The sequence below is a fragment of the Aulonocara sp. 'chitande type north' Nkhata Bay genome, linkage group LG23 (genome assembly GCF_057382095.1).
Source record: "Aulonocara sp. 'chitande type north' Nkhata Bay isolate Kocher_YH1m ecotype deep benthic linkage group LG23, A_spYH_male_GT1.1, whole genome shotgun sequence".
NCBI lineage: Eukaryota > Metazoa > Chordata > Actinopteri > Cichliformes > Cichlidae > Aulonocara > Aulonocara sp. 'chitande type north' Nkhata Bay.
In genome coordinates, this window is record NC_141365.1 from 8,734,496 (window position 1) to 8,750,739 (window position 16,244).

A 16,244-nucleotide genomic window follows, 5' to 3' on the forward strand; every position below is an offset into this window, starting at 1 on the left:
ACATTTTCTGTTAGTTATCTAAAAGATATAGTTTGGAAAATATTTTAGAAGTCCCTGTCCATGAATGTTGTTTTCTGCTAGAGAAAGTAGTTAAAAAAAAATAAAAGACCAATGATAAGTTTATTTATTACACTGTCAGAATCAGAAAGACATATCTTCATTGATACGAAGACATGTCTTTTACATTCTGCCCACTGGGGGCGTTGTTCTACAGCGCAGTCATGACTGTTGCAGGGACAAACACAAACATCTGCAGGTGCAATATCAAACTGTAATCTGGGTATAGTTTTACAAGGATGATGATTTTGTTAATAACTCTGTAAGTGATTATGGTTTTTGTAATTGTTTCAACTGTTTACACCTTTGGACAGTGTTGGGGAGTAACAGAATACATGTACCGCCGTTACGTATTTAAAATAAAAAGTATGAGTAACTGTATTCCGTTACAGTTACCGTTTAAAAAGGTGGTATTTAGAATACAGTTACTTTGTTGAAATAAATGGATTACTTTATTATTTTCCTGTTTCATATTGTGGCGGGTCAGGCCGGTTTGGGTTTTTTGTTTTGTTTTTTTGCCTGTTTGGGTTTTGTTTGACAGCTATGTTCTGTTGTTCCAGGCAGCAGCGTTACGGTTGCCATGGTGACGCGCTCTCTCTGCGAGCGCTTTTGTTGTTGTTGTTGTTGTTGTTGTTGTGCTAAGCTAATAGGCTTAAAAAATGTAGCCTAATGGTATGGGGCACCGTTTGTAAAGTGAAACATGCTGAAATTAACGGCAACATTTTTCCACATTTAGCTCAAAACAAGTCCTTTTTTACAACATTTAGTAAAATATTTGTAACTTTTCATATTTAAAACAGAATTTTAAATGTTAAATATTCAATCTAAATGTTAAATCTAAATATTATATTTATATCTAAATGTTAAATCTAAATATTATATTTAAATCTAAATCTAAATTTTAATTCTATATATTATATTTAAATCTAAATGCTAAATCTAAATATTATATTTAAATCTAAATCTAAATGTTAAATCTAAATGTTTAGGCTAACATGCAAATTTATTGCACGGATCAGCGGAAATACCAAAATAAAAGCTTTCCGAAAACCTCCGGTGCAAAAGTGTGCCGGTAGTGGTCAGACACGGTCTCACTCCCTAAGCGTAATAATTTTCGCTAGGTGACAAATTGTCAACATTTTATGCTTTCGGGTACCCAACACGTTCCTAAATGATGGCATCGAAAACAGGAGAGCACATGAGAACCGTTTGGACTCAATCTACACATGTTCGATCATTTTCTAAAAATCGCTTTGGAAAACACTATTTTACATAATTTAACTGCTAGTTAAGGTTAGGAATGAGGTTATGGTTAAGGTTAGGTTTAGGGCTGGAACACATGGCTGGAACGACTATTATGGCGGGACCTTCATTCCACTGGAATTCAGCCATAACCCGGCACAGACCACGAGAAAGCACGTCCGGCAATTTAGCTGAAAACATCGGAAGATCCATTTTGTCGGCCATCCAAAGGTTCAGCAGTAGTGCACTCTTAGCAGCTGCAGTCTCCACTTCACAATCACTGCAGCACATGTCCAGCGATTTTGCTGGACATGGTCGTAGGCAAGAAGTGAAGCAGCACATGGCGAGGAGAAGTGAGGGGGAGAGCAGACACAATTTTGCACCGGAGGTTTTCGGGAAGCTTTTATTTTGGTATTTCCGTTGATCCGTACAATAAATTTGCATGTTAGCCTAAATATTTAGTTTTCTGTAACATTTAGATTTAACATTTAGCATTTAAATATAATGTTTAGATTTAATATTTAACATTTAGATTTAATATTTAACATTTGATGAAAAGTTAAAAATATTTTACTAAATGTTGTAAAAAATTACTCGAAAAAACATGTTTTTGTAAGGTTTGAGCTAAATGTGGAAAAATGTTGCCGTTAATTTCAGCATGGTTCACTTTACAAACGGCGCCCCATATTATGGCAGTGTAGTCCGTGCTGCAGGGAGAATGGACTGCCATACCCATTATGTGTCTGTGAGCGCGAGGAGGGAGAAAAATGTGAGTGGAAAAGTACGAGCTGTCACCGAGCAGAAACAATAACCACTGCAGCCAAGAAGAGTGCCTGACGAGCCCAGTTGTAAGTAAGCTATTAAGACTCTGCTGTAGGGGAGACCGGGGATAGTTGTAACATTTTTGACATTTCTGTCTGTAAATTGGAGCTCTTTTAAGGTAGTGGATTCAAAATGTAATGCAAAGTATTTACATGTCTCTGCTATTAAATAGTGCAGATATTTTCTCTGCAGCACAATTACCCATTGCATGGTATGGCCTCAAACACAAAGAGTGAAATGTTACAATTAACCCCATAGTCTGGGTTAGTTGTAACATATCCTGGGGTGAAATGTAACACAATGAAATAAGGGTACTAACAAAATATTAACATGTAATCTTTGTTTATTCAACACATGAATTCACTTACATCCATTTATGTAGTTATGTGTGTGTGTGACAGAATGCAGAAATCTAGCTTTTGAACATATTTCAACCCCTCAAAAAAGACAAATTATGGAATTTTCTGCAACTGAATATTTCATTAATTTTGGTTGGTCTTCCTTGAGTTTGGCCTCATTGGCTCAGTGGGCATTATAACCTACAACTCTTGCACCAATTTTGAACATAACAATGAAGCTGAAAAAAATGTAGTTGTTCACCAGCATCGCAATTCCATTACTTTTTATCATGGCTTACCTTGGTGTGGTTTGCAGAGTGCTTCAGAAAGATGAGGAAATCTGTTTCTTGCACCCATCCTGATTTATTTCCACTACCAGTACTTCCTACTGGTCCATCTCTGACACAGTGGTCTGCATAATGTATGTGTGGGAACACAAACAGTGGAGGAATTGTGTTGCCAATGGCATTAACCGCATATACAAATGAAACCAGTGAACCTCTCTCTGCTGATGTCGTTGCCCCAACTTGTTTAATATAAGTTAAAGTAATAGTGTGGCAAGTTGTAACATCTGCATTATTGTTACAACTAACCCAGACTCCTATAGCCATGAACTAGCTAACATTACAGCCAACGGCTAAAACATTAGCACTAAAGACCTACACAGAATATATCCCCATAGACATACAAATAACATAATTTAAGTTTGATGAGTTTAACTGCAAAGCAGATAATGCTATTAGAAATTGAAATAAAGTAGAAAAACTTACTTTTTGCCATACAAATGACTTTTTTTCGTGTTAAATTGTCTGTGTTTTGACAAAATGTGCTGATTTTTCACATGTGATAGCAGAACTGAATTGGGCATGCACAGGATGAGTCACATCATTTGAAACTTAGCCCTGATTGGAGAAATTGGAAGTGTTACAACTGACCCACGTTACAACTATCCCCGGTCTCCCCTACACTGTGTTCGTGTTTTCCTCCGAAACAACAAGTTCCGTTGGAGCAGCCTTTCAACGCCTCTCTCTGTCTTTATTTTTCAGCTACGAGCCCGACACAGAACCAACGTATTAGCCAGAGGTCCCTTTACTACAGTTCGGAGCCGCGGACCTTCAGTAATAGTAATAAATCACACAGCAACAGTACATTCATGCAGTTGTAAAAAGCATGATAATATATTAAGTAATCCAAAGTATTCAGAATACGTTACTCTCATTGAGTAACGTAACGGAATCTGTAGTGGAATACATTTTAAAAGTAACCTTCCCAACACTGCCTTTGGATTATATCATCAGATAATTCAACAGGCTGATGTTTTTGGTGTCCTTAAAAGGAATGTTTAGGGGCAAGAGGGTGGCAACATCATCAACAATGTTTTAATGAAATAAGAAATAAATTACAGGGAATTCAGCCAAACTAACATTAGTTCAGAGAAACACCCAAAGCATGCTGTGAACTTCTCTGTCCTTCTTCTGAATCACTGAGTGCCCCATTAATTCTCCAGGAAATAACAATACCATTAGCAAGATAGCAAGAAGATCTAGAGTCTTTGTCTTTCCTGTCTTTACAGGATCAGTAACAAATATAAATAAATTCTTACTTGTCATTTTATGTCCTGGTTGTTTTCCAAAACACAGGCCATATTGTTTGGTCCTCCACTATTAAATGAGAGTTAAAAGATTACCTGCACTTTAACTCGTTTTATTAAAGCACCGGTTAAAAATCTTGGTGTAATCTTTCACACAAATTTAAAATGTGAAAAGCAAATCAGCGCTGTGGTCGAGAGCAGTTTGTCCCAGCTCAGGTGAATCTCAAGATTAAAATCTTTAAAAAAAGAAGCACATCTGGCAATGATTATGGAAATGAATATGCATTCTTTTGTTATGTCTAGAGTGGACTTCTGTAATACACTGTATACTGGAATTAGTTAATCATTAATGTCTGCTTTCCAGTCACTCTTCATCCAGTCATTTTGTGGTTGAAGCTTATTTTGAAAGGGGGCCATACACAAATCTAAACAATTACTAAGAATGACTAACACAACAATTATTATCCAATTATTATCTGATTCTCCCATGAATTACTGAATACTGAATAAGTCCGGTAACTTATACAGTTTGCTTTTTGGCCAGCTTTCCTTTTAGTCTGGTATTAGAATAGACTTTATTAAGATAGCATCTCCACTTCAGTCTTAGTGACTAAAGTACAAACCTTCTTTGTGGTACAAACCCCAGTGATACCTGATTCCTAAGTACAACAAACTAGACTCCTGAATCTTACTTCCTATAATATGTAAATCAAGCCTACAGAAGGATCTTCAAAGATCCTCAAATTGAAAGATGTCACACTATTACAAAAGATTTGGATAAAAACCGCAATAAAGGACACACACTACATCACATATGACCCAGATGCAACAATGCAAAGATGTACAGATCTGAGAAACTGAGTCTTCCCATCATGTGGGTTCTAATAAGAAGCACCTCTTTTACTCATTCCAGCACTCATTTATAGAATATTTGAAGAGAAGGGTTAAAGTCCCTCCTCTGGCATATTGTTTAACTGATTGCACAACAAGAGTTCAGGTCATGGGAGCTTACACACCATTTAACGCCCAACACCGGCTAAACAGGACCGACAAGCATATAACTGAAGAAGGTGAGAACAACTGACATGTCTTTCAAACTTACCGGTACCTATTTTTGTGCACATAGCTTACAATGTTACTACTTTTGAGGTAGTTGATTATGGAAGACAGAAGAAGAAACATAAAAATGTGCATGCAGTCTCATGTTTGTGCATGAAACATGTCTGACTCACAGTGTCTTTCCATACCCAAGTGTTCAGTAATGGTTCGACGTGTGGCAGTAGTTGGAGCAGGCTGTTCTGGTTTGGCCTGTATCAAGATCTGTGTGGATGAGGGGCTCGAGCCTGTCTGCTTTGAAAGCAGTGATGACATTGGCGGCATGTGGAATTTTAGAGTAAGTGGGGGCACAACCACATTGCAAAGTTTGATGATTGTTCTTACTGTTGTTGAATCCTGTTATTACTGTATATGGAGAAAGGGTTTAGCTTGTCCACAACAATCATTATAAACACTGCATTAAAGTGTAGAATGGTTGCAGAGAGATGTTTTTACCTGCTTTGCTCTTGTTTTCATGTGTGTCAACAGGAGACACCTGAGCCAGATCGAACCAGCATCTACCGGTCCTTGGTGGTCAATACCTCCAAAGAAATGATGTGCTTCAGTGATTTTCCAATGCCATCTGACTATCCCAATTTCATGCATAACTCACAGCTTCTGCAGTACTTCAGGCTTTATGCTGAACACTTTGACCTGCTTAGATACATTAACTTTCAGGTAGATGGCATCTCATCAGCTCAAGTATTCTATGAAAGCAGTGTTGTTGATATTAATGTATATTTTTCTGTGAATGTGGGCATGCACACCTCAGACCACAGTGAGGAGTGTTTTGCAAAGGCCGGATTTCTCTCTATCCGGCCAATGGGAAGTAGTGACCATAAACAAGAACGGACAGGAAGAGAGGCACATCTTTGATGCCATTCTGGTGTGCTCAGGTCACTACACCCATCCAACATTACCATTGTCTGACTTTCAAGGTAAATAAATGGACATCTTAGAATAATAGTATTTAAATTATGACATTCTTGGAAAAAATGTTTTCCTTGTGACTGTAGCAAAATCTGTATTCCTCCAGGGCATGAAACCTTTTCTGGCAGGTGTCTTCACAGCTGGGAATATAAAGATGCAAATGCCTTCACAGGAAAAAGGGTGGTGGTGGTCGGCACTGGCAATTCTGGAGGTGATATTGCTGTGGAGATTAGCAGATCGGCCGAGAAGGTGAAATGCAAACGTTTGGTTTGTCACGGAGGTACGGGACTGAGAGAGATGATCAAATGTCGACTGTACCGCTTTTGTATCGACAGACCTTTCTCAGTACACGTCAAGGGGCCTGGGTGCTGGGCAGGATGTCCACCAATGGCGTTCCTCTCGACATTGCAGTAATCAAACGGATCAACAACGTCCTCTTCCAATTGCTCCCCAAGACTTTGGTCAACTGGGCAGCAGAGAGAGCACTGAACAATAAATATGACCACATATTGTATGGTCTAAAACCCAAACACAGGTAATGTACGTGCTTTTGAAATAGTCGTCACAACTTCACGAAACTTTAAAAAAGACAGCACAATCCCCTCAAACCTGAAAGACACTTACAATTGTAATTCCTACCTAATAAAGACGAAAATTAATCAGAATTATTTCTATATTTTTTCTTGTCTGACATAAGTCTTTCTCGAGTTTTACTCATAATTTCATCAGTACCAGCATGGCATGAGCTGACAATTAGACAACAGCATTTGTAGCAACAGAGACTTCACTACTTTACTTCTTTCACAGACTTATGGAGAGAAACCTTATGATCAATGACGATCTCCCAGGCCGAATCCTTCAGGGGGCAATAGTCATGAAGAACAATCTGGAAGGGTTCAAGGACTCTAGAGTTGTATTTGAAGATGGCACGGTGGAGGAGAACATTGACGCCGTGGTATTTTGCACAGGTTACATTGCAAAGTTCCCATTCCTACCATCAACTCTGTCAGAGGGACCATATGAAGAGGTGACACTGTACAAGTAAGTTTATGGTGGACAGAGTGGATCACTGACTTGCATGGGTATCCTCTCAAATGTAAAGTCTAGAGATTAAAGTTTGAATCATACATGATACGTTTTTTGGGGGTTGGTGCTGCAGGCAACTTTTACAGTGCTATCATATTAAAATTCTTAAAGTACCACCACAAAGTTTTATCTTTCATGTTTTAGGAGAGCGTTTCCTCCATCCCTGCAACCTCCCACACTGGCCGTCATGGGACTTTTCCAAGTAAAAGGTCCACTCATGCCTACAGTGGAAATGCAGGCTCGCTGGGCTGTTAAGGTCTTTTTAGGTAAACTCTTCAAACAAACACATAAGCTTACACTGGGTTTGGGGAAATAGTAGCTGAAACATCATATCTTTAAGGTCAGAGTCGTCTTCCAACCAAAGAGAAAATGCTGGATGTCATTGAATCTGAGAGGAGGAGAAACATGCAAAGGTAGACATCATTTCTGAAAGTTATTAAATGGCCCTGGTCGATTACTTATTCCCACTAAGTCCTGTTAATGACACAAGCAAATATTTCTTTCTCAGCTATCCCTGTCCACGGCAGGCTGTTCTACAGGTTGATTACATCCCATATCTGGATTTTATGGCTGGGGAAGTGAGTTCACTTTAGCTATAAATAAAATTTTCAACATTAATCATAGACAAATCCTTCATAACAGATTTTTATTCACAGGTAGGTGTTCGACCAAAACTCCTGAGGCTTTTTCTGAGAGACCCTGTGCTCTGGGCAAAGGTCTTCTTTGGTCCCTGCACACCTTATCAATATCGTCTTAGTGGGCCTGGAAATTGGTCTGGTGCCAGACAAGCTATCTTCACTCAGTGGGAGCGGGTTTCTCAACCGTTCAGAACCAGAGAAATACCAGACAACACCAGTAAATTTGGCTTGTGTTCTCCGCTGATGCTCACATTCACAGGAACTGTAATAATAGTCGTGCTTTTTTCTAAAGGCAAGATCGTTACGACCCTGGAAGCTGCTACTGAGATGCTGAACAAAAGCACAGTTTTTCTGAGGGAGTTGTGGTTCAGCTTACCACAGAATCCTGATATGTAATGTATTAATAGACTTAATTAACATAACAACAATTTTAACAACAAAATTATTTAACATGGATTAAAGAGGAAAGAAAACAGGTCTGTGAATCACAGAAAATCTGTTTATTTTTTATTTCTGTGTATTCATTTCCTGCTGGCCTGCAGGGAAAGAGGAGATAAATTGGGAGTCTCCTTTTCTTGTCGTAGTGTAAAAATCATGTGCTGCAATTATGTAATATTATACAGTTGTAAAAGTACCTTCCAGTTCCAAAGGTCTGCATAATCTTCACACTGAGGCCTGCAAATGCAAATGCAAAAGGAAAAAAGAAGTCATGCACACTACAGTGCAGTTGGAGTGATTCTTAAAAACTATGTGGTTCAAACAAATGGACGGAAGTCTGAAATAAAAGAGGAAATTAAGTTTATATGTGCAAGGCTCATGTCAGAGAAAATGATAACCAACTGCAGAAGATTTTGTTAATGAAATGTTCAGTGATAGATAACAGTGCATTATGTGTATTTTTGATTGACTCCTTAATATGTCGAATAGCCTGTAGTTCATAACAAGGTCCACGGGGTGTAGATTTGTCACCAAATGCATATCTAAATTTAGATGCACCATCAGATATCTTTGTTTGCTTTGACAGTTTTACTTTAGATTATACCTTTAGGTTTCTGTTAACTAAAAAAAATGAACCTTTAGTTTCTGGGTACTGATGATGAGCAGTGTGTGCCATTTAAAATATGTGAAAATGTACAAATGCACCATTTTCTACCTGCAGTTCTTCTTGTCTAACACTCATGAAAAAAGCAAATAAAGACATTGCCTAAAATACTGAAAAAAAATGTTTTCATTTATATAAAACTGTGTTCTTTCGTGGTTCAGGATATGAACACTCACCTGGAAAAAAATATTTTAATTTGCATTGATTCTTTTGACAGACTTGAGCCTAAAAACTTTTTAGGATATGGAAGATATGAATATGATATAAATATGAAAGATAATTAACAAAACCAAAAACTTAAACAGGCAGACCAATAAAAGAGGTCAACTCAATAAACTAAACTCAAAATAACAACTAACAAAACATCAAACAAACATAAGACAAACTGACTTCCTGAAATGACAGGAGGGAACTTAAATACTAGCTTAGCTAAATCATATGACACACAAGGGGGGGGGGGGGGGGGGTGACTGACATATAACCAGCTAACACAAAACTGTTAAACAAACTCCAAACACTCCCCAGGCAATGAAGCATGTGGTTTAGTCCACTGAGGCTGTCAGCAGTACTTCAGATCCCCCAGCCCTTTTGCCAGCCAGGAAGGAGAAGCCAAAACCCCAGGTAGCTCAAACAAAGAAAGATGTAACATAAAACAGAACTTTGACCTTACAGCGTTGATATGTGTGCACCCCATATTAATATTGGAAGGTTTGAACGGGAAAAAAAACTAATTTAATAAGGAAACAGTATATTTGAAAATAAGTTTAGTGACTGCAAAGTAAACTAAAGTGAAGCAACTAGTGGTGAGGTGTGGAGCTTGCCATGTGTGGCTTGCCATCACGGGCCCTAAACAGGAAACCCAGCGTTTTCTGTTTATGGAGAACAATGCAACCAGGCCCTGTAGTGTGTTATGTGTGTGTTGTCATTCATGTACAGTCTCAAGAAGTTAAAACTGCTGACCTCCCTAAAACATCCATGGTTAACCTGGGACCTCCCAAAAACTGCTAAATTAGAGCTCATCCAAAAGAACTAAGTCCAAAAGGGCAAGTAAGGAGATACAATCATCTATCTTGCTTAAGGTTGAGTTGGCATATTGTAACTCCAGTGTGTCTGTTGAAGCTCCAGTGAGGAGTAGATTATGGTTTGCAGAGTTAATGCTAAAGAAAACCACTTCGATATTAATGCTGGTATTTACTTGGAATCTGATGCTTCCGTGCACAAAGGCCCTCCCACTGGAATTTAAATTATTGCTGTTACTCAAAGACACTGACTTGAGCTCATAACAATGCTTTATTTGGCCACTTGAGCATTACTAAGACATATAAATTAATAATAATATATTTCCTATGGGCCTGGATTGAAGTCAGATGTTATATTTTCATACTTGTCACATATGTCACATAACCATGTGATTCCTCCTGTACCTCCTACTAGTACTACTATTACTTCGTTTGGGGAACTTTTTGTTACAGCATGAAAATCAATGGAGGAACCCCTTTTTTGCGACTAATGTTATTAATCTGTGTTTTACAAGTGAAAATCTCTACAGTAAATTAGGTCTGTTTGCTCCAAACACTTAGGTATTAGACCAAATCACAGCACCATTGCTAAGGACAAGTAAAACTAATTGGATTCATTTTTGCAGGAAAACTGAAGAAAATGTAAATGTTCAGTCTCATTCAGCACTTCTCTGCGTGCTGCTGAATTTAATGTAATTATCCTTGATTGACTCAAGTAATGAAAAAAAGGCACACTCACATGCAAGTTAACAACTCCAAAACAATGGGTGTGAAACAGTCATGCTATAAACATAAAACTCAACCATTTTTCAAACTGCAAACATCTGTAACAGATCAGCTAGCTGTGCAAGCATGGTTCAGAGAGTGGCAGTGATCGGTGCAGGACCCTCGGGAGTGACGAGCATCAAAGGCTGTCTGGATGAAGGTCTGGAGCCCACATGTTTTGAAAGCAGTGATGACATTGGAGGTCTTTGGAGATTTAAGGTGGGAAACAATGGGGTTTTTGGGGGGGATATAAATGACAGCATATTGAAGTGAAGCTTAACATTCAAATTGTTGAATCGTTTCTTGCAAGGTTTACTGTTTTTAAATACAGACACGTAAATGGAAGTTCAAAATTTAGAAAAGAAATTGTAAAAAAAAAAAAAAAAAGTAAAAAACGAGCTTTTGAAAAAAGTTGAAAAATTAGTTGCTTTAAATTCTTGAATCATGTATTTCAAACAACCTTTGTTGGGAATATGTGACAATGTGATCTGCAGTGCTATTTTTTCTGTAGTGACACACACAGAGATGCAGCTTTGCTGAGAATGACTTGTGCAACGTTAAAGCAGAGATCCCAGAAAATGTACTTAACTGGCTGGTCTAACATGGATCAAGTGTTAAAATGAAGAGCAGTTCAGTTATTTTGATACTGAAGTGAAGTGCAGAATCTGTTCTCAGCTGTTTTGTGGTTTTAACAAAAGCTACATTACTAAAGTAGCTTTGTAAAATGTAAATTCCTTAATGCACTGCTCATACATCAATTCAAAGTTTAAAATAAACAATTAAAATTTCACTGGAGTGAAGGAGAGAGATGGTATCAAAGTTGGAGAGAGTGGGCAACTATCCCACAGAAACGTGTGAAAATAGAGAAGACACATCCAGGGATTAAGAGACCTGTAAGACACTGACAGAGTTTTGAAATATACTTAAAGTCAGAGTTTAAATAGAAGCAAAGTTGCATTGTGTTTCGTTTTTTGTCTTTATGTTCTCCTCCTTCAGGAGAAGCCAGAGCCGGGGCGGGCCAACATCTATAAGTCAGTGATCATCAACAGCTCCAAAGAGATGATGTCTTTCAGCGACTTCCCGCCTCCTGCTGACCTCCCTAACAACATGCACCACTCTGAGGTCCTGCTGTATCTGCGTCTGTATGCTCAGACGTTCAACCTGCTGCCACGCATACGCTTCCAGGTTGGTGATCTTCATAAAAAAGAAAAAACTGTGTTTGTGTTTGTGTCAGACTACTGTAATCAGCGTGAGGCAGACGACAAATTTTGAAGTGACGGGTCAGTGGGAGGTGGAGACGGAGAGCAGAGAGGGTCAGAGGGAGACCCGTGTTTTTGATGCCGTGATGGTTTGCACTGGACATTTCACCCAGCCTCACCTGCCACTCAGAGACTTCCCAGGTAAATTTAAGAAATGCAGCAGCTGCTCTTGCTCCAACACAACAGATGTCACACACTGTGTTGTCTGTTAATGTTTCCAATGGTGGTTGAAATGACTGACAAATATTTATATTTAGCGACAAATTCAGTATTTATTTATTTTTAATCATTCCAGGTATTGAGAGTTTCCGAGCCAAATATTTCCACAATTGGGAATACTGCAGTGCTGAGGGTCTGGAGGAGAAAAGGGTGGTGGTCATCGGGATTGGGAACTCTGGTGGTGATATTGCTGTGGATGTCAGCAGGGTTGCGGAGAAGGTAAGCTGCTGTGCTACATTTCTTTACTTCTATGTTGTATTCAAAAAGAACAGTGATGTTTATGAATATGAAAGCACTGTATTCTTAAAGGAATATAACTCGTGAATCTGAAACCTCCTTGTGCTGACATGACCTGCAGGTGTACCTCAGTACCAGAAGTGGAGCATGGGTTGTTGGCCGTGTAGGGCCAGGGGGACTTCCACTAAATGTTGTCGGGAGTTCTTGAATGGACGCACTGATACGAAAGCTCTTCCCCTCATGGACCAACACAATGTTGGAGAAGAAGCTGAATCAAGCGCTGGACCACAAACTATATGGCCTGAAACCGAAACATGGGTAAAAGCATGGTCAAACGTTTGAATTAAAAATACATCATCATAACCGAGAACTTCAAAAATTATGTGTTAAATGTTCCAAAGGAATTGTAACAAAAGGTAAATGCAATACTAAAGTACTCCCTGTACAACGCATCCACTTAACACACTGTTTGCTGCTACAACTACACATGTTTCTTTTCCAAATATTTATTTATAAGTGACTTATGTATGTATGTATGTATATATATGTATATATTGTACTATTCTTAGTTAGCGTATTGTCTGTCTTGTCTTAATGTTGGTTTAAAATGGAGCACTGTAACAAAAAATAATTTCCCCCAGGGATCAATAAAGTATTCTGATTCTGATTCTGATTATATTTGTTAAAAGAGCGAGAATCTGAAACACACATGGTGTAATGTGCAGCATGTTTATATAAACAAAGTTTTTTATGTATGTATGAATGTATTTATTTAGATAACAGTGACTTGATATCTTGCCATGACTACTGTATGTTTGCACCAGGTATTTGTGTCTAACTGCCTTGGTCACTAACATAGCTCCTGTAAAACTACATTCAGCTTTTTTGCACAGATTCCTGTAGTGAATGATGACTTGCCGGCTCGAATCATCTCAGGTCGTGTTGCAGTGAAACCAAACGTGGGGGAGTTCTGTGGGTCTACAGTAGTGTGGTCTTTGTTGATGGAAGCACCACAGACAAGGTGTTTATGACTTCAACAACTATTCTGTTCAGGTGAAAAATATAGGATATCCAAGTAGTAATTCTTGGACTGTCCCTTTTCATTTGGTTTTATTTTTGAAATGATGTAAAGGGGATTTAAATGCACATGTTCATCTAATCCCAGGGTTGTTTGTCTGTCATACAGGTGGATGTGGTTGTGTCTGCCACAGGGTACAACTACAGCTTTCCTTTCCTGCCCTCAGCTCTACAGGCTAAATGTGGTTACAGGCTGCAGCTCTACAAACATGTGTTCCCTCCTGCACTGACCTCACCAACACTGGCAGTGGTGGGCTTCATACATGGCTTTGGTGCTATTAACCCTCTGGCTGAGATGCAGGCTTGTTGGGCTACAAGAGTGTTTAAAGGTAAAACATAAAAAGGTGTAGGAGAATATTTTGATTGTGCAAAGTCATGGAAGGGGTTTCAGTAGGAATTCTGCGATGTATGCTTTATATTTTGAATTGAGAAAACACTAGAGCTATTAATGCAAACCTAAAGTATATGCTCCAGTGCAAATCATCATGCAATAACTCTGTGTTTGAAATTGTTCTGAATTTTTCCATGACAGGTTTAACAGCCCTCCTCACAGAGGAGAACATGATGAAGGAAATTGAGAAGGACACGGCAACCATGTATCAGATCAGAAGAAGGAAATTATTTTTAAGATATGTTAAAAGGCTGCTCATCTCCACCAGAATCCTTATTTTTTGTATTCTGATTAATGTTTTACAAAGTCTCTTAGCTTAGACTGGTTAATATATGCTTTTTCAGTGTCATCTGTTATTTCTTTATTTGCTTCTCTGTTAGGTTTGCATGCTCAGAACGCAACCCACTGCAAGTTCACTACATCCCTTACATGGACTCTCTGTCTGAAGAGGTGGGGGTAAGGCCAAACATACCATGGCTCTTTTTTAAGGACCCAACACTGGCACTGCAGGTTTTTTTAGGACCCTGCACACCATACCAATACCGTCTGACTGGACCAGGAAAGTGGGCTGGAGCCCGTCAGGCTATCCTCACTCAGTGGGACCGGGTGTTTCAGCCTTTTAAGACCAGAGTGGTAACAGAACCAAAGCCAGACATCAAACATTCTTCTAAACTGAGCATAATAATGTTTCTCTCAGGTGCTGCTCTGTTGTGTTGTATCTTCTACAATAAGCTCCACTTTGTCTCTTACTTCTCTGCTTCTTCATTCCAGAGATCTCTTCAGTTAATTGCAGGGTGAATGAAGGAGATGTAGGCAGAGATTGTTTTTACACTACAGTGCATAACTTGTCAAGCTGAATAAGAAATAAAAAATATATATTAAAATTAAAATATTAAAAATGAAAAAACTGGATTTGTTAAATCTGCACAATTGATTGTGTTTGTTTTTCGTGGTGTGGTTTTTGGTAACTGTTGCTTTTTTGCATCATGCCTATCTACAGAAACTTGTATTTGAGTCACTGTTTAATACTGGCAGCAGAAAATTATTTTCAATGATTAATTTTATATGGTATGGTTCAAACAAAGTTGCTAAAGTTAAACTTATGCACTCACTGGCCAGTTTGTTAGGTACAGAAAATTCAATGCATTTAAGCCTTCAGACATTGCTAAGACAACATGTTGAAGTTCAACCCGAGCATCAGAATGGAGATAAAAGTTGATTGAACTGACTGAATGTGGCTTGCATGTGGTTGTTTGTGGCATTTCCGATATTTCAGAAACTGCTGATCTGTGGGATTTCCCCGCAAGTCACCTCCAGAGTTTTTAGAGAATGGTCCAAAAAAGAGAAAAATGTTAACCACACATTATAACTAAGGTATTCAGAAGATCATCACTGAATATACAAAAACACATTAAAGCAAAGGGGCTACAGCAGCATACCATTGTGGGTGCAACAACCAGAAAACAATTCATACAAGCTCATACAAGATTGATATTAATATCGCTGAACAATCAAAGTGCAACAGCATGAGCTATTCAATAGATGTCAGTGATTAGCTGCTATACACAGCATGCCACGACATTTTCCTCACAGTAAAGTAAGGTGCACTAAAGTTCACCAGAAACTGAACATTAGTGCATCTTACTTGTGGAACCATAAGAAAATCTTTTATCCATAGGAATGAATAATCATTAAATATTGTTAGTACAGATAAAAGTGTCCAATCTGCAAAATGAAGACTGAGTAATTCACCCCCTGGTGGTACATACGAAAGCCTGATCCTGTGAGCCTGATCCGCAAGGTCAAGGAATCATCCACTTACAGACAAACCAATCCACACCAATACAAATCACTGCACAGATCTGTTGCTGTGCAAGTGTAGCAAAAGTCACGTGTTTAAAAAAACAAAAACCAGCCAGAACTTAAGCATGGTTGTGAATACGCACACCCAAACAGATGAAATCCCACTTAAAACACAGTACATTACAAATGTAAATTAAAAGAATTCCTTTTTTTCCCCATCCTGTACTGTAGTAATTGGAATTATTGTCTGAAGGCCAAGAAACAGGAAAGTGACAGGTGACAGGAAAGAAAAAGAAGAAGGAAAGAAAAGTTGGGAAGAGAGTTAACAGAAGGAGAGGAAAGAAAAATGGAGGAGAAGAGGGATAGAGAGAAAAGACACTGGATATCTGCTTGATCACCTGCTGAAAAAAAGCAAAAATAAAGCAACAACCAACATAAGCATAAGTAACAGTAAATAAGTAAATAATAACAGTAAATAAGTAAAAGAAATGCTAAACTAGCGTGGACAAAGTACCCCTTGCACTTAGCCACAGAGTTAGCCTCAGTCATTGTAGTTGGACCAGAGATGGTGAG

The 16,244-nt window shown here is 38.5% G+C and overlaps 1 protein-coding gene and 1 pseudogene across 5 annotated transcripts; both read left to right on the top strand.

Annotated features, from left to right (window-relative positions):
* Nucleotides 1-1,461: 1,461 nt before the first annotated feature.
* On the top strand, nt 1,462-9,027 carry LOC147301160 (flavin-containing monooxygenase 5-like). Of its 4 annotated transcripts, XM_086283037.1 has the most exons (13): nt 1,462-1,710; nt 1,957-2,147; nt 3,506-3,583; nt 5,303-5,443; nt 5,635-5,823; nt 5,918-6,083; nt 6,182-6,324; nt 6,411-6,610; nt 6,883-7,116; nt 7,306-7,427; nt 7,502-7,574; nt 7,670-7,739; nt 7,818-9,027. In XM_086283037.1, the coding sequence occupies exons 4-13, from the start codon at nt 5,312-5,314 to the stop codon at nt 8,193-8,195; spliced, it is 1,707 nt and encodes a 568-aa protein (XP_086139163.1). In that variant the 5' UTR covers nt 1,462-1,710; nt 1,957-2,147; nt 3,506-3,583; nt 5,303-5,311; the 3' UTR covers nt 8,196-9,027. The 4 variants fall into 4 exon arrangements, with proteins under 4 accessions (XP_086139163.1, XP_086139166.1, XP_086139162.1 ...); XM_086283039.1 differs by lacking the exons at nt 1,462-1,710; nt 1,957-2,147; nt 3,506-3,583 and adding an exon at nt 3,602-5,120; XM_086283040.1 differs by lacking the exons at nt 1,462-1,710; nt 1,957-2,147; nt 3,506-3,583 and having other exon boundaries at nt 3,599-5,443; nt 6,248-6,324.
* A 394-nt stretch (nt 9,028-9,421) lies between these two features.
* LOC147301161 (flavin-containing monooxygenase 5-like) lies at nt 9,422-15,070 on the top strand (annotated as a pseudogene). The gene is made up of 9 exons (XR_015127196.1): nt 9,422-10,904; nt 11,682-11,870; nt 11,920-12,085; nt 12,240-12,382; nt 12,522-12,718; nt 13,281-13,421; nt 13,587-13,806; nt 14,010-14,080; nt 14,247-15,070. The product of XR_015127196.1 is annotated as a flavin-containing monooxygenase 5-like (transcript).
* Nucleotides 15,071-16,244: the final 1,174 nt, after the last annotated feature.

What these genes read in the sequence shown, in the direction of transcription:
- LOC147301160 (XM_086283036.1), top strand. Translation starts at nt 5,270, where the DNA reads ATGTCTGACTCACAGTGTCTTTCCATACCCAAGTGTTCAGTAATGGTT. An exon ending in AGGAGGAGAAACATGCAAAG is followed by an intron (nt 7,575 to 7,669) that starts GTAGACATCATT and finishes TTTCTTTCTCAG; the next exon opens with CTATCCCTGTCCACGGCAGG. An exon ending in TGGATTTTATGGCTGGGGAA is followed by an intron (nt 7,740 to 7,817) that starts GTGAGTTCACTT and finishes TTTTATTCACAG; the next exon opens with GTAGGTGTTCGACCAAAACT.